Raw genomic sequence first — 21,812 nt, 5'->3', positions numbered from 1 at the left:
TATTATTATTATTATTATTATTATTATTATTATTATTATTATTATTATTATTATTATTATTATTATTATTATTATTATTATTATTATTATTATTATTATTATTATTATTATTATTATTATTATTATTATTATTATTATTATTATTATTATTATTATTATTATTATTATTATTATTATTATTATTATTATTATTATTATTATTATTATTATTATTATTATTATTATTATTATTATTATTATTATTATTATTATTATTATTATTATTATTATTATTATTATTATTATTATTATTATTATTATTATTATTATTATTATTATTATTATTATTATTATTATTATTATTATTATTATTATTATTATTATTATTATTATTATTATTATTATTATTATTATTATTATTATTATTATTATTATTATTATTATTATTATTATTATTATTATTATTATTATTATTATTATTATTATTATTATTATTATTATTATTATTATTATTATTATTATTATTATTATTATTATTATTATTATTATTATTATTATTATTATTATTATTATTATTATTATTATTATTATTATTATTATTATTATTATTATTATTATTATTATTATTATTATTATTATTATTATTGACTGAAAATAAATACATGGACGTTAAGTTAAACAATTGCATCAGGGTGGTGAATTACAGAATTGTAATTGTTTTACTATTGTACGTACAAGGGGAGTTGTAGAAAACATGTCGCGCTTCAACTTCCCACTTAGACTCATATCGATCGACAGAAAATTGGACCACGGTTCTGATGCATATAACAAGTCCGTCTGGACGCTAGCCAAAAGGCGACTTATCCATTGACAATCTGATATTGTATAGAAAGTGCCAGAAATTTGCTTGAAGTTTCAGATGTAGTGATTCAATGTAGGGCGTTATATTTCGGTTTTGGCTCGTTTTCTGTTACTTTGACTAGGGTCAGTAAAGAACGTAAACTAGTCAATAATGCTGTGCAGACTGCCTTCCCCATCATTCATTCATCAATTTTCCTACAGCCCTTTGTTGGGCCCTGACCTCTTCTTCAGTTATGTAATCTTATTCACACAGTCGGTACTCCCCGGACGAGTGGTCAGCCCGTCGAAAGGCCGCTACCTAAACACAGTACAACACAAACACAGAATAACCGCACACAGACATCTATGCCTTTGAGTGGGATTCGAACCCATNACAAACACAGAATAAACGCACATATAGACATCCATGCCTTGAGTGGGATTCGAACCCACGGTCCCAGCATTCGGGCTTCATGACTTAGACCGCTCGGCCACTGTGATCGGTGTCTTGCTCGTGATATTATTATTATTATTATGGCTCTACAGCCCTATGTTAGGCCTTTTCCTCTTTTTCAGTTTCTTTATCCTATTCACAGTCGGTAAGACTCCTTGGACGGGGGATCAGCCCGTCGCATGGTCTGTACCTACACCCAGAAGAACACAAACACAGAATAAACCCAGACATCCATGCCTCTATTGGGATTCGAACCCGCGATCGCAGTGTTCGAGCGAGCGAAGACAGTTCATGCCCTAGACCGCGCGGCCACTGTGATCGGCGCCTTGCTTATGATACCTTGAGATAATGTGGCCACTGTTATGAGTAGTAAGTTCTGAAATTGGCTCATGCTGTATCTTATATCAATTATTCCTGTCATAAGAAGGACTATGAAGAAGTAAAGACAATTTTGATTTAACGTTAAGTTGATCCTGATAAGAGTGAAAAGTATGTGTCAAATATAAGCAACACGAACAGTCTTACATTTAAATCTCATCGGTTTTCATTGTCTATTAATACTCTTACACTTTTAACGTTGCTGCTCCATAGGCAGTAAGCAGTGCACCGAAGGAGAACAGCGATCTGTGAACAGATTATTGTGATCAAAGAAAACAAACAAAGCAAAAAAAAAACTCAGTTGTTTTAGTCCGCAAGCGAACTATACCGACCGAGCGACCGCCGCTTGTCGGTGAAGTTAGTTCCAACTTTAGGGGGTAGAGGGTGTCATGTGGTCAGCGCAACGAATCCCCACGGCCGTTAATTTCGGTTTTCTAGACCGGAGTGACAAGAAAAAGCCTGATACAATTTATTTAAGAATAACTGAATGGGCCGGAGGAGAGTTTACGAATGGATAGAAAGAGTCAAAGAGAGCAATTAGTTTCGTTAATGATGGCGTTCAGAGCGGGCAATGACTGCATGTGTTGATTTCAAGGAACGTACCTATAAGCATATCAGGGACAACCGAAGAATCTATGGATAAGAACAGTGAAAACTGAATGTCATTTATGGGAAGATTCGATCGAAGAATGGTTCAGTACCTAATGGGAATGATTTTATTTTAATGAAATGAGGAAACTTGGGGTCTGCTGTTTGGGCCAGTCAGATCAGAAAGCAGACTGATTACGTAGAAAAAATATATCTAAGTTATTATATTTTCTGTAATGTATTCTTTAATTTTTTACTTTGTAAAATTACTGGCCAATAGGCGCAACTTGTTCAGAAGCATTATTGATTGCATTACACTGGCCGCTCCTGTGGTCTAGTGGTCAGAGTTCCTGGTTACAGATCCATAGGTCCCGGGTTCGATTCCCTGCGCTACCAGATTTTCTGAGAAGTAAGGGGTCTGGAACGGGGTCCACTCAGCCTCGTGAGGATAATTAAGGAACTACTTGAATGGAAAAGTAGCGGCTTCGGTCTAGAAAACCGAGATTAACGGCCGTGGAAATCCGTTGCGCTGACCATGCCACACCCTCTATCCGCTAAATTTGGCACTAACTTCGCCGACAAGCGGCAGTCTCTCGGTCGGTATGGTTCGCTTGCGGAGTAAAAGCCACGGAGACTCGATTGAATTACGATCAGGTTGTCATACTGTCAGATACATTTAGAATCCAACTGCATGGAACATATTCATTCTGTAGAAGATAATAGTTACTCGTTTTTCAAAGAATTCCTCGCCTTCTGTAGAGCCCGAAAAGTCCTTGGCATGTACATAAAACCCCACCACTGTATATGCTATTTATTTAAGCTACGGTTTAAGATAACTCAGTCGGTATAGCGACTGGCTACTAGTTGGACGACCGAGGGGTCGGAGTTCGAGTTCCCGGTGGTTCAAGAATTTTCACTTCTCCAGATCGTCCAGACCTGTTAACAGGGATAGCTTTACTTTACTTACTTATTTTTACCCCTGTAGTAGGCTGTGGAGGCCTATAGGGTTGTGAGATGTTGAGGGTCCCACATTATCTAGACAATCGGCTGAAAGATGGCGGTAAGGTTGTCAGCCTTACGCCCCGGCCACGCTTTACTCCCCAGGAAAAGTATTTAATTAATTCCTGATACCCATTTGTGTTAGAGGCTTAGTCGACCCCAGGGCTATAGTGCGGCTGGAAGGATTAGGTCAATTGAAAAATCCAGTGACTTCATCGCGAACCCGCGACCTTCCGGTTTGTAGCATAGTGCCTCAGTAGTGCTTAATTAGTTAAGCACAGGGAAAAACTTTACGGTTTAAAATTATCTTCCCACCTACGCTTAGGTCTCCTAAATAGTCTATTTCCTGTAAAATTTTTTACTTCTCATATGCGCTATATGCTTCGTCCATTTGATCTTCCTTGATTTAATCACCCTAATAATATTTAGCAAATATCACAAAATTGACAGGTGTAATGGAGGAAAATTAGCAGTATCGTAACTATTGCATCTGGCCTTAGGCATTCGTATACTGCCAACGATATATACGAGTATTTTAAGGAACTCTTGAAATACGTCTTTGTTATGGATAGTAAGCCTACTTGGTAACGGGTCTTAATATTCATAGCTGATGTGTGTGTCGATGTTATGTCTATTTTAAAACCAGGATTCATTTCCAGTTACCGCAGTCTCAGCTGTGCTGTCGTTTCCTCTGTATAAGTAGTGTAAATCTTGCCTCAAATAATGGGTCCCAAAGTAACAGTAGCTAAAAGTATCTGTAGTAATTAATACAGCAAATACCTTGTGCTTTGTTACGAAGTTCGCCTACATGTACATATATGGGCTATCTCGCTTCACGTACCTGCAAGGTGTTGCATTCTATACATGAGGATGACAATGAAACTTGCACAGTTTGACCTAAATATCCGTGAAAGTGCATGTACTTAGGTTAATGAAACCTGTTACAATAGCAAGCTCCTTGAAGGGCAAAATGATTAGGAACAGGGCGTATTATGAGATGAAAACCATGAGATTAATTATGCACAACGTCATGAAGAATGAAGGCGAAGTACCACACGTTCTTAATTTCTTCACTAGACGAAAGTGAGTAGTTAGCTTCACATCATGGACGCATTACTCTGGGGATAAAGGCCACTGGATAGGTGGTTGGGGCCCAAAGTCACGGTCGAGTGAGTAGAACTTTTGTTTTATATTTAGTATGCCCTGGGTTCAGATATCGGCCCAGAGAGAGGCTATCCTGAGAGTTTGCGTGGTTTTCCCCAGTCTGTCCATCTAATGCATGGGTAGTACAGCATAACCACCGCTTTGAGAATAAAAAAATATTATATCCATTACTTCATGTTCCAATTTTATATGTATTATTATTATTATTATTATTGGAAGGGGTGGGTTTCCCCATGCACCGCGACCAGTTGTTGATCTATTGTACGTCCCCCTTTGATATTCTACCAGTCGCCATACCCTACCGGTAAAGGTGCGTGCTATTAGCACCGATCAGCCAACGAGGTCGGCCTTCGGTATCCCCCATCTACCAGAGGCATTGGAAACTACTTGGGCGGGAAACTTTTTTTTTGCCTGATTTAGCTCAGAGGTCTCCTAGAGACATGAGGATCTTTTACGTGCCGTAAATCTACGACACGGGACACACGGCTTAAAGTCCATCCCGGAGGACTTGTTCCCTGAATTTTTCCGCCCTTAAAAATTCCACGACCTCCGCCGGGTTTGAACCCGCGTACCTTGAGTCATGAGGTGGGAACGTTACCCCTAGACTACGGAGGCCGCTTTATATATAATAACTTCTGTTACTAAAATTAATTGCATGTGTGACAGACGGAGTATGGATTCGTGAATAGATTTAAAGACCACTTATACACGCACGACTCCTGACTGCACATTACACACCACTGATACACAGACTAATGTCCTCATTCTCTTGCAGTCTCCATTAGCCGTATCCTGGCAACAGATTTTAACACAGGAACTATAATAGTCTCACTTATTTACACACCCCAGATATCATGCAGAAACTCAAACCTTCACAGGAGCAAATCTTGCAACTAACTCTTTTCTTCACAGCCTCCCGTACAGAACTCAACTATCAACTGACAACTGCCTGAGTCTAAAGTCAAAGTTACATTACGACTGACGGTTTGCCGCCGATCACTTTGTCTTGGCGTCAAGCCCCTTGAGACCCACGACCAGGGATTTTTTTCACACAACTGAACCCTTGCGGTAATAGTCCTTATGTAACATCCTCTCTGACGAGAAGATGGGTCTGTCTGCTATGAACATGCCTGACCTTTCGTCAAGTGTACATTTCGCACATATAACATGTTATTGAAAAATTCTTACTTTTGCACTACGTACAAAGCCTCTGTCAGTACAGGCTTTGCAGGGCAGATCATGCCTATCGTACATATCTTATGCTACAACGGCAGCTTAATCATTTGAACGGTCATAAGCTTGACAACCGCCAAGATTAAGCCTCTTATATTTTCTGTCTGGTTTCACCTTGTCTTGTACCGGGAACATGTTAATTCTCATGATTTTCTGTACGGAAGGTTGAAAGCTTTGTGCAAATCGCGGACCGGTGTGCACCTTAGAAAATTTTCAGTGGTGCGCACAACCTTGTTTTGCACGCAATGTTAAAGAGGTCTGCCACTAATTCCCAGGCGGGACAGTTATACGTTATTACTGAACTGACCAGTGCCTTATGGAGGCTTAGTTTGATGTTAGCACTTAAACCCTCACTTCTGAATAGTGAGTAGATTCTGATAAATGTTCTGAAGGTCTTGGCTTCAATCATTTCTAAGTACAGTCTCCATGTAATTTTATTGAAGATTACACCGCGATATTTTACATGATTAACAAAGGGTATATTCCGTCAAGTCAGTGTGAGATGAGCCTTAGGGGGCTTAAGTCGATGAGAAAAGCTGCTGGCTCTTGCTAGCTCAGTCTCTCTCGGGACTCCCGACCATATTTTACTGTCTCAGATTTGCGACTTCCCTTTTCGTCGTCTCCTACGACTCGCAGATTCATGGTGGAGTTAATCGACCCTGCCTCCACATGGGTGTCTTAAAGGTAACTGTTCGCCACGGACCGCTCAGAAAATTCGGCTTCTCTATTGTTATAGTGGCGTGTTTACCGCGCCATTGCATAGCAACTGTCGCGGCGCGGACGATATAATAATAACATTCTTCTATTTTTGAATGCGTGTATGTTGCTGGTGTTACCTAGCAGTGGCCGCTGATTACAGAGCCACTGCTTGGCAACGGGTCTGTACTCCACAATAATAAAGATATTCTACTCTGTTTAGACTGTTGACAGCTTTGCAACATATTGGCTTATTTCTTTCTAAAGAACAATTAAACACTTGCAATTTGTAATGCATACACGCGGTAGTTATGGGCTTGTCTTCCTGTTTTGAAGTAAAACCGTAGGTTACCAGATTGGCATTACAGTGACATAGCTTTAGATAAGAATTAATCAAAATTACTGGACTAATAACATGCAGTGCCACCGCCACCATCTATCTATCATCTATCACGCTATCTTTTTAAACTATCACGGGCTGGATGTTCTATCAGTACTGCGGATAACGCATGAGTCATATTATGCTCTGCATAAGAATGAAGGAATGCATTCATTTATTTCTTGTTGGTCTGTATCAAGGCAGTATTTCGTATGGAATTCGAACATTGGCCCAAATTTGGAAACATTGTTTGAGAACTGTAAAATTTTGTTAGAAGCAAATATTCTTCAGTAGTGAGTAAAACAATCGGGGAGAAGAGGAATGCATGTAGGATGTTGGTGGGAAGGCCAGAAGGAAATAGCCCACTAGGAAGACCAAGACGCAGGGGGTGGACAATATTAAAACGGATGTTAGAGAAATAGTGTGGGATGGTATGGACTAGATTCATCTGGCTCAGAATAGGGACCTATGGTGGGCTTTTGTGAACATGGTAATGAACCTTCAGGTTCAATAAAATACCGAGAAGTTCTTGAATCGCTGCACAATTGACAGGTTCTCAAGAAGGGCTTAGACTCATGAGTGAGTGAGGAAAAGAGAAAATTATTCATATTCTTAACACGCCATAAAAATAGGGGGACTGGAGGTAAAGCTCCCCGCATTCTTAATCCTGGCCTTAGTTGGTGATGAGTGGATAGCCTTACCCTCCGATTGCTTCATCTGCGGGAGGGAGTCTACCTCTTATACAGGTATGGGCTTGTAGAGGGAACCGAACTTTGTGGCGAAAATTTCCTGTCTTTGCTTGGCATCGGTTCCTTGTAGCTTTATCACTGAGGCAGTCCCTATACCAAATAGACAGTGGGATGAGTTGTTACCGAAATAGAAGAAGCCGGGGTTGTGAGTTCAAGAAATAACGTGACACATCTACACGTCTACGAGTATGTTTAAGGGCCTTGAGACTAGAAGTGCGTACGAAACAATTTACATTTATTTTATGAAAAATTCGGGCTGAAATAAGGGTGACTTTTCCTTTCTATTTTCATCTCAAATTAAAAAATCCGAAATTGGGGACAGATCTTTGAATTGTGGGAACTGCCCACATTCAAGCAAACGTTACAGTGACAACGCAAGTATCATTGTGTGGGGTGTCGTTATATGAAGAGACAACCACTTGTTGAACTGTTCTATGATATTTATTATATGTACTTATACAGTGCACAGAGGAACTTCGGTTTGAAGACTAGTGGTATAGTANTGTCTCTCTTCGTCTGATGCCTACCCTTTGACCTGTCCAGCAAGGGAGGCCCTGCCAGTAGCTACGCTACCGCTGGTATAGCTGGTATAGCTCTCAGGGTCCTTGGCATACTCAAACCCCCTCACCACGATAAGGTCGAGACACCANTTTACATTTATTTTATGAAAAATTCGGGCTGAAATAAGGGTGACTTTTCCTTTCTATTTTCATCTCAAATTAAAAAATCCGAAATTGGGGACAGATCTTTGAATTGTGGGAACTGCCCACATTCAAGCAAACGTTACAGTGACAACGCAAGTATCATTGTGTGGGGTGTCGTTATATGAAGAGACAACCACTTGTTGAACTGTTCTATGATATTTATTATATGTACTTATACAGTGCACAGAGGAACTTCGGTTTGAAGACTAGTGGTATAGTACCAACAATATTACTGCTTGCGGCACCCACACTACTCTCTCTCCCTTAATAGTCAAAGTCAAGTCAAAGTAGGCTTTGCCTAGCACCGGCTGTTCACTCGGCCGTTGCTAAGCAGCGAATGGTTCCTAACTTGTGGTTGGCTAGCCTTTGATCAACTGTGGGTACTTCCCAGTGCTGAGCAGTGGTACCTGCGCTGTCGCTGTAACGTTTGCTTGAATGTGGGAACCCCCCGCGGTCTGTCTCGCTCAGCGTGTAGGCAGGCTTGACCCTATCGGTTGACATGGTGACGGGCCTGCAGTGCACGAGGATTTGCATTATCTTCTCTTTCCGTGACAGGACCTGGTAGGGGGGCGCAACGCTCTGCGATAAGTGACCTGCTGGTGGAAGACGTGCGTGCACTTCTCGAGGTCTCTGTGCACGAATGTAGCCGGGGAGACGTGGCGTGTTGCTGGAATCGGTTTGAGGCGGGCCATATATTGGCGGAGTTCGGTGATGAGGTGCGCTGGATCCACTGGATCGGCAGTCGGAGTTAGCAGTTAGGATAGTCTCAACAATATTACTGCTTGCAGCACCCACACCACTCTTCTGCTCTTAATGGTCAAAGTCAAAGTCACATTGCGACTGACGGTCACTCAGCCAGTCAGTCTTGGTGCCGAGCCCAGTCTGGGGCTTATGACCACATATTTATTACTCTCTGACGAGAGAACAGGTCTGTCTTTTGTCAGAGTCATTGTCTGTAGTAGTAATTCATTTGTTATAACGTAAAGGATATTGTAACGTGTTTTGCTACTGAAGACGCCGTTCGGGTTGTTAATTGGTTTATTTAACAACCTACAAGTCGTAGTTACAATTAATTATAACACAGTTGCGGGTTTACCCAATTTATAAACCGTACACAATAATCTGTTCACTCTTTCTTCAGTAGTTTTCACGTATTTATAACGCGGGAGTTATACAAGTCTCCCCAAATAACTGTTCTACAGCACACACAAAATCTTGAAGGCACACAGTAAGCCTTCACTGGCTGACTTCTCAGTTATCGCGCAGTATAAAATCTTCCAACCACTCGTCCGGTTCTTCTTTCCGCGACTGCTGCTACATTTTAACTGTCTTCGGCGGCTGCTGCATTTTAACTGACTCCTTAATCGAAGTCGAAATCGAAGTCGAAGTCACATTGCGACTGACGGTCAGTCAGTAAGTCTTATGGGGCTCATGACCAGATATGTATCACTGTTTGACATTTACGGTCTTGCTTTTGTGGGGCGCCCTCTCTGACGAGAGGACGGGTCTGTCTTCTGTATATGCTGCTGGCCCTTGGCAGCGCAGTCTTTCTCATGTCCGAGTCCTTTGAGACTCGCAAACATATTTTACTGTCTCATATTTGAGACTTCCCTTTTCGTCGCTTCCTACGACTCGCAGGGTCACAGTGGAGGTATTCGACCCCGCCTCCACACGGGTCTTCACTCATCTCACTGACTCCTTAAGCAGTGCAGTTCTCTTATAAACCCTCAGCCAGACAACGGAAAACGCCTCGCTTCCCTGTTACCTAGTCGCCGTGATTACAGGTTTTTTCGCCTGTTACGTCACAGTGGGAAGCGCTGCCACGTCACCGCGGGTGAGGGGGCGGAGTGTTGACTGGCCTGTTAACATAGCAGCGACAGCGCTCAATGTTATTACGTCACCGCTGGCATGGGAGGGGATGTCCTCCATAGCGCAATACGTCACAATATTGTCGCGTGTTTGGGCGTATAACGCGACAAATAACTTCACGCCGTATTTAATATAGCGAATTTTATTTCACATTCGCTCTTACAATCACCCGAATTACAATCTGACGATTACTGCTATCTGCAGTATCACAATTAGTACACTCCAAATGCCAGAATACAACTGACTGGTCCTGGCTAACTCGGAACTAACTCGGAGGTAGCTCGAGGACTGACTCGTAGGTAGCTCCAGGACTAACTGTGAATAGCCTTCGCTGCTCCTCATGTAGCCTCGATCGGACAATACAGAGAACGGCCACGTAATAAGCACCCTTGTTGCCTGGCGCTGTGTTGCTAGCAACGCTAGCGGTAGTAACCGCTGTTACTACCGTCGTCTCTCGCAATCCTGTTGCGTCACCGTTACGTTACCGTGCGGAGGAGGGGGAGGGGAGCGCTGACTCACCCGCCGCGTCACTGCTGGTGGGGGGGTTCTCCTTTGCGCAACATGTCACAATATTTACATTTTACATGTTAAACATAATAATGAATGTATTAAATATATAAAGGGCCTCTGTCAGTCCAGGCTCAGTATAGCAGATTATCGGCAGTCTAGTCACTTGAACGGTTGTATGCTTGACCGCCGCCAAGTTTAAGCCTCTTATACTTTCTATGTAGGGCTTCGCCTTGTCCAATATTGCGAATATTTTTGTTGTCATGATTTTATAAGACTTCTGCTTGTTGCCTGCATACTTTTGATATATTATCATATACGTACGGAATTTTGAAAGCCGTGTGTAAATCGCGAACCGGCGTGTGCCTTTGAAAATTGCCAATGGTGCGGAGAACCTTGTTTTGTAGGCTTTGCAATTTCACTAGATGAGTGTCTGCCGCAAACTTCCAGGCGGGACTAGCATAAGTCATTACAGATCTAATGAGAGCTTTGTGGAGGGTCAGCTTAATATTGGTGCTTAATCGCTCACTTTTGAATAGGGAGTACAATCTTATAAATGTTCTGAAGGCCTTGGCTTCGATCATTTCTATGTGCAGTCTCCATGTAACCCCCCTCTCAAAGATTACTGCGAGAGCAGTAGATCCCCCGAGTCCTGTCGTTAATTTTGATATTCCAATGCTCACACCAAGTCTCCGTTGAGCTGAGACCGCGCTGGAGTTTTCTAACAAAACCCTCCTTGCGATCTGTCGCATACAGACAAGTGTCATCTGCAAAGAGGGCTAGTTGAACGCCGTGTGTTTGGGGGGCGTCATTTATGTACATATTGAAAAGAGTAGGCGACAGGACTGAACCTTGTGGCACCCCTTGGCCCAGATATTTCGACTTCCACCGAAACACTGAATTTTCGTTGTGAAAGAAATAATCCAGTAAGGTTGATTAAGCTGGTCGACAATTCCAGTTTTGACGACACGTCGCTGTCCGTATTGTTGTAGGCTTTGCCGAGCAACGGCTGTTTACTCGCCGCTACTAAGCAATTGTCGGAACTGCCCGCATTCAAGCATACGTTACAGTGACAACACTGGTCGAAAATTCCAGTTTTGACAACACGTCGCTATCCGTATTGTTGTAGGCTTTACCTAGCAACGGCTGTGTACTTGCCATTTCTAAGCAATTGTGGGAACTTCCCCCATGCAAATGCTACAGTGTCAACGCAAGTGTCATTGCTTAGCAACGGCGAGTAAACGTCCGCTGCTAGGCAAAGCCTACAACAATACGGATAGCGACGTGTTTTCTATGCTGTCCGACACAATGTTATATAAGAGGAAGCTATAGTGATTTCCGACGTTTGCTTGAATGCAGGCAGTTTTCACAATTACTTAACGGCGAGTAAATAGCCGTTGCTGGGGAAAGCCTGCAACATTACGGACAGCGACATGTTTTTTATGAGGTCCGACACAATGTTATATTAAAGAAAGATATAGTGAGTTGCAAGCAGTAGTATTGTTGGTACTATACTCTTAGTCTTCAGTTCTTCAAGTTCGTTTGTGTTTGTGTTGACCCGTGTATACCAGGTTAGAACCTATATTACAACTGGATTTTAGATTGTTTTATGAGAACTTGTGCTTGTACATGTGTTCGGATGTGCGCATCCTTCTCTGTTGGGTGTAGGACCCATGTTATTAGTGTGACGAAATGATCCATTGCTAGGCAACTGGTCGCTAACATATTCTCGTGGCAAAGAAATTGGAAGGCAACGATAGAAAAACTACCGCTTCTATGCAACGGCAGAGTAAACACATTTTTATAACAATAGAGGAATTTCTAGCAGTGTTCTTAATGTTTTTTTCTGAGCGTGGACCTTGCCGAAGTTATATATAGGAGGCAACGAAGGTTGCTTGCAGGGAGCCCCGTGTGGAGGCCGGGTCGAATACCTCCACCATGACCCTACGAGTCGTAGGAGGCGACGAAAAAGGAAGTCTCATATCTGAGACAGTAAAATATGGTCGCGAGTCCTAAGTGACTTGCACACAGCTTTCAACTTTCCGTATGTATACGATTATGTAAGAAAATTGTGCAGTCGACAAACAAATCGTACAAAATCATGAGAATGAACATGTTCGCCGTATAGGACAAGGTGAAACAAGACACAAAAAAGATAAGAGGCTTAAACTTGGCGGTGGTCAAGCTTACGACCGTTCAAATGACTAAGTTGTCGTTGTAGCATAAGATACGTAAGTTAGGCATGATCTGCTCTGTAAAGCCTGTACTGACAGAGGACTTGTGTCTAGTGCAAAAGGAAGAATTTTCAATAACGTGTTATACGTGCGAAATATAGACTTGACGAAAGGTCAAGTGTTTTCATAAGAGACAAACCCGTCTTCTCGTCAGAGAGGGTACTACATAGGGTCTATTACCGCAAGGGTTCAGTTGCGGGGCGGGGGAAATGGCTGGTCGTGTTTCTCAAAGGGCTTGGCGCCAATACGAACTGATTGGCGGTAAACAGCCAGTTGTAAAGTAACTCTGACGTTTGACTTCGACTTTGACTTTCAGGTAGTTGTAGAACGAGAAGCAGAATGATGGCAGGCCTCTACCCTCAAGATTGAGTGTGAGCTGTAACAATTGATTGCAAATGGACAGATATAGAACCCATTGTTATCAGAATGCAAACACCCTACAAGTGACAATATGAAGCTGTTGAAAACAAACTTTATCAAAAAATAACTAATCCCTACAACTTGGAAACTTCTGGGAAAACGAGCCAGTCGCCATACCGATGTGTTACATTTAAGAATAAAACACAATTTTTAACAAATATTTATTATTTTCTCGTTAGCCTATTTTTCAACACAAACGTTTAGGACCCCAATTAAATAATAAAAATATCTCTCCTGTATCACAAGTTCGCACTATCCTTGTGCTGGTAGTGTTTGTGGAAGGAAAGTTTGGAGTGCAGCAGTAGAATGACTTCAGTTGCGTGATATTCATGCCCAATTTCATGAAAGCTCTTCATTCAGTTTCTTTGTAATATAATAAAAGGCAGCCTGCACTAAAAATACACTTAAACTTACAGTAACTGTTGCGGTCAGGGTGAGGTATTGTCCCTATTCGCTTACTCATGGAGCTGAGCCCTTCTGGAGGAGCCACCAATTCTGCAGCTACTCAAGAACTTCCGAGCATTTTATGGAACCCGAAGGTGCATTACCGTGTTCACAAGAGCCCTCCACTGGTCCTTATCCTGAGCCAGATCAATCCAATCCACACCATCCCATTCTATCTCTCTAAGATCAATTTTAATATTGTCCACCCACCTACGCCTTGTTGTTCCCAGTGGTCTGTTTCCTTCTGGCTTTCTCACCAATATCCTATACGCATTCCTCATCTCCCCCATTCGTGCTACATGCCCTGCCCACCTCATGTTACCGATATTAACATATATCACAGTATAGAAACGTGCTGAATATAGGAAGTCATTTGTTCACTCGACAGCTCGAAGCATTTGTTTGCCTGTCAGCTTGACTGTAGATCTCATTGGGAAATGACATCTGGATCCCAGCCAGGTGTCGTCACGTGTGGGATTTCTCCCCCCCCCCCTTCTTTTTTCAATACAAATAGGTATTTGTCATATCGCATGAATCAATTTTGCATGTTTTGTTGTCCACAGAGGCGGGAGTAGACAGCAGCTGTGACGTCATCACGCAACCATGGCCGAACTCGTGAGAGATATAATACACGGATATAGAGACATTATGGATAATAAAAGTGGTGAGTCCAAAATAATGGATTACTTAGTCGTCTTGACTGTAAGGAAATGTGGAATGTTTAAAATTCTTTCCCATTTCATCACAGTCATACATGTGTGTAGCAATAAAAAGGTGGATTAATTTCATATAACCTATTTTAATCCGGGGTACGCGGTAGCGTGGTTGGTTGAGGCACTATGCTAAAAGCCGGAAGGTCGCGGGTTCGAGTCCCGATGAGTTTTTTTTTCAGTTTACCTAATTATTCCAGCCACGCTATGGCCCTGGGGTCCACTCAGCCTCTAAGAGAAGTGAGTACCAGGGATCTTCTTGGGATGTAAAGGGCAGCCGGCTACATGCCCTGCCCATCTCATCCTCCTTGACTTGATCATTCTAATTATATTTGAAGAAGAGTACAATTAAATCGGAAACTAATTATACAAAAGTCACCTTGTAAGTGGCACTAGTGTCGCTTTCACTTCACAATTTCGCGCGCCTGCCATGTTGTTATTACCGATTGTAGGGAATGGAAAAATAGATACTAAGGTGACTCCAGTGTCATGCGCTCCTGCGAAGTTTAGTGGCTAACTGTTTCAGGAGTTTCAATAAGTGATATAGGCTCAACACAACACGCAGGCCTAAAGAATGTAAGCAGAAATCTTCAACACCGAAAGGTAACACCTAAGCGAACGATCTGGATAAGGCACTGAATCAGTTCTATCCACCTTGCATCTTCACAATCTGTATCTCTTATGGTCAGTCATAGTGTTATTTTTGCAGGTCCTCATTAACCGCTTCAGTGCCGATTTTCTTTTGGTTAGTTCGGAATACAGAAGTGTCAGAGCACGTATATGCACGTCTGTAACCTAATCTTACTCACCCTGGAGCTGAGCCCTTCTGGAGGAGCCGTCAATTCTGCAGCTACTCAAGCATTTCCCAGCGTTTTATGGAACCCGAAGGTTCTTTACCATGTTCAGAAGAACCCTCCAGTGGTCCCTATACTGAGCCAGATCAATCCAGTCCATACCATCCCATCCTATCTCTCTAACATCCATTTTAATATTGTTCACCCACCTACACCTTGGTCTTCCCAGTGGTCTCTTTCCTTCTGGCTTTCCCACCAATATCCTATACGCATTCCTCGTCTCCCCCATTCGTGCTAAATTTTTTTCCTTGGCACTACATCCCCAGTGGGCCTAGGCCTACCTCCATGAATTCCGTTCACTTCGGTTTTTCTAGATCTTACACATTCGGTAGGACTCCTTGGGCGGGTGATCAACTCGTCGCAAGGCCTCTACCTGTACACAAACACAGAAAAACGCACACACACGAACTAAACATCCATACCCTGAGTGGGATTCGAACCCACGATCCCGGTTTCCAAGCGAGTGAAGACATTACATGCCTTAGGCCGTTCGGCTACCGTGACCGGCCACTTAATCGATCTTAATCTACACTAATCTAACTTTAATCTATTCTAGCAAATGGAATTACGTTTACATACGTCCGTAACACCGAAAAAGTTAAATAGTCAAATGAGTATGAATAAGCTATTTTCCTCAACTGACGGAAAGCGTACGCGACTTCCACCTCATTTTACTGCATATGCTTGTGATGTAGCAGCAGTGAGCTCTGGGTCCTCAGCAGAGAGCGGAGCTGGTCTCAGAGGATTGAATATATTGATGTTGATACCCTGCAATAAAATGTCACGCTATATTTATTTGCATAGTATTCCTACGAAAAATTGAAATGTCATTAAGAACTCTCTCGTGGAAGGGTACTTGAGTTGGAGCACTGGCTGATGCTTACGAGGTGAGCTAATCCGTACTTCCAAATAGATTTAAATTCTGTTGATAAAATTCAACTGAACCCCTTTAAAGACTTAATTTCTTCTAAATAATATAAACATTCAGTTCGTACCTCACAGGAAACACATTACGGCTCCACTACAAAGACCAGCAATTTAATTCTGTTTGGGGAAACAGTAGCTGTTTGTTGTGAGAACCATACGAAACACACAAATGTACTCTGTGGACAGACTGCAGTTTCATTATATTAAAACAGTTGGTACGTATAAGAACCACTTCGCTTTTAAGGTTTAATCTGGACCATCCATATGAGTACTAATTTCATGGACCAATGTCTTTGAGAAGCCAGTATTCGCTCAGAGATTCAGATTTTATATGCATGTGTAGCCTCTCATGCGTGCTACGTGTCCCATCCATCTCACTCTAGTAACAAAAGAGATTGGCGAGGTATAATCCGTACCAGAACACACAGTCTCTCTGCATGCTTTCTTTGCGCCTCATGCACCTGTAGGCATATGGATAAATTGAACCAGGTCAGAGTCATCGCATGCGTACATCATAAAGACATCACATTCGGCCTGATAATTACATACTCTACAGGAAGACGCTGCCGTCCTCTTGGTAATTAAGTAAACGCCTTTTAATGTTATCTTTTTAATATACCTCCATCTATATCAATTTCTACTTGAAAAAATCATAACTCCTCGGCTTTAGTCCGCAATCGAACTATACCGCCCGAGCTACCGCCGCTTGTCGGCGAAGTTAGTGTCAACTTTAGCGGATAGAGGGCGTCGCGTGGTCAGCACAACGAATCCCCACGGCCGTTAATCTCGGTTTTCTAGGCCGGATCCGCTGCTTTTCCATTCACGTATCTCCTCAGTTATCCTCACGAGGCTCAGTGAACCCCGTTCCAGACCGACTACTACTCAGAAAATCTGGTAGCACCGGGAATCGAACCCGGGACCTTTGGATATGTAGCCAGGAACTCTAACCACTAGACCACAGAGGCGGTCTGAATTTTAGATCACAAGATCTTTAAAACGCATGAAGACTTTTGAACACGTAATTTATATTATAATATGGCGCTACTTCACCTGTTGGACAGTTTTATAAGAAGCTTTACATTTTATATACAAATTTTAAAATGATCTTGAGCAAGAATTAATATTGTATGTTGTATATTGAACGAATATCTCTAGGGATGACAATTAAATGTCGAAACATGTCGAACAATCAATTAAGTTAAAATAAGCAAATAATCTGAAAGGTTCTTGAATATCCTCTACAAATTCATATGCCCTTCGAAGTCGTACTGTAAGAGAGCACTGCATTAAACAACCAAATTTGGTTCTAACCCAATTTAAAGTCTTTATGTAGATGTTCTAATGTCTTTAAGCGTTCTTTTACAGAGTGAAAACAGAATGCCGTACGTGGAGGTCATGCCTGACGGTCTGTCTGTGTTCTACTGTCGGCACCTAGGCCTTTAGACAATTTTAGAATTCAATATGGACGGCTTCCACCAAAAGTTGTCTGGCTATTTCAACTTTCAGTCATATTGATCCATACACAAAGCTATAAATAGACTTTTCCATGTATCCTGTAAAGAATTATGCAGATTTTCTTGAAATTCAATATGGAAGACTTTCACTAAATGTTGTCTGGAAATTCCGATTTTCAGCCATGTTGAACAGTGATAACTCCTGGTTTTCATAAAGCCATAAGTGAGCTCTTCCATGTATCCCATAACCCATTCCACAGAGTCTGTTGAAACTGGTATGAGATACCTCGAAATGCTGTCGGATAGTTTTTCTTTTTCAGCCATGTACACCCACAATAAAGTGTAAATTACGTCAAGCCATAAGAATAGAGTTCAATATATTCCATAAACCGTTTCACGAATGGGGAGGAGAGGAATGCATAAAGGATATTGGTAGGAAAGCCAGAAGGAAAGAGACCACTAGTAAAACCAAGACATATGTGGATCGGTAATATTACTATGGATCTTAGTGAGATAGGATGGGGTGGTATGGACTGGAGTGATTAGGCTCAGGGTAGGGACAAGTGGAGGGCTCTTGTGAACACGGTAATGAACCTTCGGGTTCCATAAAATGCTGGGGAGTTCTTGAGTAGCTGCAGAATTGGCGCATTCTCAAGAAGAGCTCAGCTACATGGAGTTAATTCCGAATTTGAATATTAATCCATAATGAAGCCTGGTTTACATAAGTCCATGAATGGACTTTTCTCGATAAACATAAAAAATAGGTATACTAAAAAAGACAAAGTGACAAAACAACCCCAACCTTCTCGAAAAAGTAAACCGTTCACATAATTTGTTCAAATTTGATATGGGAAACCACCTTTAAATGTTGCTGCGTAATTTCCAGTTTTCAACAATAAGGCACGGTTTTGCACAACATTAAGAAAAGTAATTCATCACGTATCCCATAAATTACTGCAAAGGGTTTGCTGTAATTCGATATGGGAGACTTTCACTAAAACGCTTTTCATTATTCCAGTGTGTGAATAAAGTTAATGAGCGCAGAAGACGTCACTGACAATTTTGTTTACTACATTAGAGAGTACGTTCTTTCCGATCCCTGTTTGTTTACTAAGCACGAATGTGTTCTTGAAACTGTGGTTGAATAATGAATATGAAAGTTCGAAAATATACCCATTAACGTCCCTCGAAAACAGCAATGGTGCGACTCTTCTTTGAAACTTTTTCCTCTTAAGGCGCGTCCACATTACTCGTGCTCGTGCTCGCCAGGCTTCGGCGCGTGAGGATCCGTATATTTACTCGTAGTGTGTATAGGCTGTAGTCGTATTTTAAGTTATTGGCTATAGTTCTTAAATTAAAAATTAAAAATTTTCTTGTCACGTGATTTGTCATATCGTCCACATTACTCGCGAGCATAGCGAGTCACACGAGCACGAGTAATGTGGACGCGCCTTTAGATGGAATTTTAGCGAAGTATATAAAGAAACTCTTGGCCGTCGTAACACATACCCAGTTTAACTGAAAATTAAATCGACACGACATATTCTCGTAAATTTCACCAATACTAAATTTTGTGGAAATCAGTCTAGAGGGTTCTCAAGTTGAAACGTGTGGAATGGTGGACAGACAGATACTACTCGTACCAGCCCATTATGCATTCATTTCAAGCGCATGATGCAGAAAAGTGCAGCAACAGGATTGTATTACTGTATACATTTGCTGATATCCACCCCGAAAACGTGAACATTATAAAGATAAACACGGTGCTGATTTAATCAGCGAGGGAGAAATATTCTCATTTTAATTGAGGTGACAGTTCAACAGCCAAGATAGCTCAGTCGGTATAGCGGCGAGCTGGACTCCCAGGGTTTGATTCCCGGTAGGAGGAAGTGGTTTATCTATATTCCACATCGTACAGACCTGCTCTCTCGTCCACGCCGCCTCCTGATTGGTACCGGGGGCTCTTCCCCCGAAGCGTGAACGTTACGTTACCATTGGCCCTCATGTAATGCTGACTTCAAGAGGTTATACCTCCACTCGCCCATCCGTCTCTGTGGCGTGGTACGTAATTAATTACGTAAGCACAAGGACAACTAATAGATAAACGGGACTACTGTTAGGCACAGCATGCATGGATAGGCGTAGTTCATACAACAGTTTACACGCCAAACCTCAAGAGAAAAGACCGCTTGGGAGACCCAGACGGACATGGGAGAATAATAATAAAAAGAACCTTAAAGAAGTAGAACATCAGAGTGTGGGCTTGATTCAGTTGGCTGTACATATTCGTAGGTACGGTAAAATTTGTGGTAAAGTAAAAAAGTAAAGGTATCGCTGTAACAGGCCGTTGAGGCCCATAGGGTTGTGAGATGTTGAGGTTCCCACATTTTCTAGACAGTCGGCTCATAGATAGCGGCAAGGTTGTCAGCCTTACGCGCCGGCCGCCCTTTACCCCCAAGAACATTCCAAGAATATTCCTGGTACTCAATTCTGTTAGAGGCTGAGTCGACCCCAGGGCCATAGTGCGGCTGGAAGGATTAGGTCAACTGAAAAAAATCCATGTCCTCATCGGGACTTGAACCCACGACCTTCCTGCTTGTAGCATAGTACCTCAACAGTTAATAACTATGGGTTCCTTAAAAGCTCAGAAATTTCATGACCATAAAGATTGCGTTCCGTGGAGCTAAATCAGAATTATAATTTCGGCCAGCGTTGTCTGTGCTCCGCATTTACACAACTTAATACAAAGAATATTTACTTTTATCCACTTATTCGCCTATCACAGTGGCCGCAAGGTGTAACGCATGAACCGTTTTCACCCTCTCGAACACTGGGATCGTGGGTTCGAATCCTACTCAAGGCATATATGTTTATGTGCGTTTATTATGTGTAGGTAGCTCCCTTGCGACGGGCCAATCCCCCGTGCAAGGAGTCCTACCAACTGTGTGTGGAATTAAGAAACTGAAAAAGTGGCCAAGGTCCAAAGGGCTGTAGAGTCATAGAGAGAAAAACATTCACTTATTCAGAGCAGTTTGTTGAAGACCATCCGTCAGATATTCAGACTACAAGAATCTATCTTAAAATGCGTGGTCTGTGTTGAAGGAGAGTCAGGAGTAAATAGGCAATTCGGGTTGACCGTCACGTTCGAAGATAGACGAGTGCGCGTATTCCCTTGCAGTTCATTTGTGTTCACGCATAATGCGAGGTTCCGCGGAGTGCTCTGCGTTTTGACAAGTGAGAGCCGTCCTCGGCCACGCCCTTGAGTATGTCTTCACTTAGGCGCCCTTGAGGAAGTTTATACATTCCCGGCTGCCAAACTGTCAATACCTTGATATCTACGTTGATATCTGACAAACATTCGTGAACAGGGAATGAAGTACACATTATAGTGACTTTCGTATTGTCCTGTAATGATAGTCATATTTTACAAAATGGGAAAGTGTGTACGTCATGTTGTAATACATAGAAATATTAAAGACATTCTTTGAAGTTTATAAAGCGTATTTAAAAGGGGAATGATGAAATGCAAATTAGTGAAAGTTTAGTATGTCGAATTAAAAAAAATGGATGTAAATCTTTACTGGGTAGGTTTGAACAGTACATTTATGACCATATGTAAATTAGCCTTTATTATAGACCATAATAGCTGAAAGTCTGAGTTATCCTGTAATTAAGGGCCGTGCCATAGCTCAAGCGGTTAGTCGCCGACTTCCCACCGCGACGCCCCGGGTTGGAGCCCAGGTCAGGACGTTTGGGATTTGTGGTGGACAAAGTGGCACTGGGGCAGGTTTTCTCCGAGTACTTCGGTTTCCCCTGCCAAATATCATTCCACCGACTACTCCACATTCATCATCATCATCATCATCATCATCATCATCATCGTCATGTGGGGCTGGTACAATAGGCCAGTAGTGGCCGCAGTACCAAGTGGACTCACTCTCACCTCGCCCAAATAAATTAAAGAAAAATCTATTCTAAAGTACACTGTAATGAAAACGTCTGTTGTCTGGTGTAGCTCCGTCTAGTCCGACGAAAATCAACGGAATTTTCGGAAGAATTATCGCCTCCATCTTCAGGGTCGAAGAATAAGCCAAGCAGGAAACCAGCAGGTAGCAAACATAGCCTGCTCTGCTTGATGTCTGTTATATCCATGCTTATATCTCAGAAGTTAGAACTTTTCATAGCTACCGCTGTGAGAACCTTAGAATCTTACCTGACAATGTTCATTCA

At 41.9% G+C, this 21,812-nt stretch overlaps 1 protein-coding gene across 1 annotated transcript in view; it reads left to right on the top strand.

The window, feature by feature from the left end:
• The window catches only part of LOC111872368 (elongation of very long chain fatty acids protein AAEL008004-like), a gene marked incomplete in the record, with an annotated part of 182,219 nt that overhangs the window by 63,048 nt on the left and 97,359 nt on the right, over nt 1-21,812 (top strand). Inside the window, 1 exon segment of the mRNA XM_033754660.1 lies at nt 14,201-14,301. Coding sequence (XP_033610551.1) covers nt 14,241-14,301 — 61 coding nt within the window.

Source organism: Cryptotermes secundus, unplaced genomic scaffold, assembly GCF_002891405.2.
Source record: "Cryptotermes secundus unplaced genomic scaffold, Csec_1.0 scaffold144, whole genome shotgun sequence".
Taxonomy (NCBI): domain Eukaryota; kingdom Metazoa; phylum Arthropoda; class Insecta; order Blattodea; family Kalotermitidae; genus Cryptotermes; species Cryptotermes secundus.
Note: the sequence above shows the minus strand (reverse complement) of the source record. Positions and strands in the feature narration are given on the sequence as shown.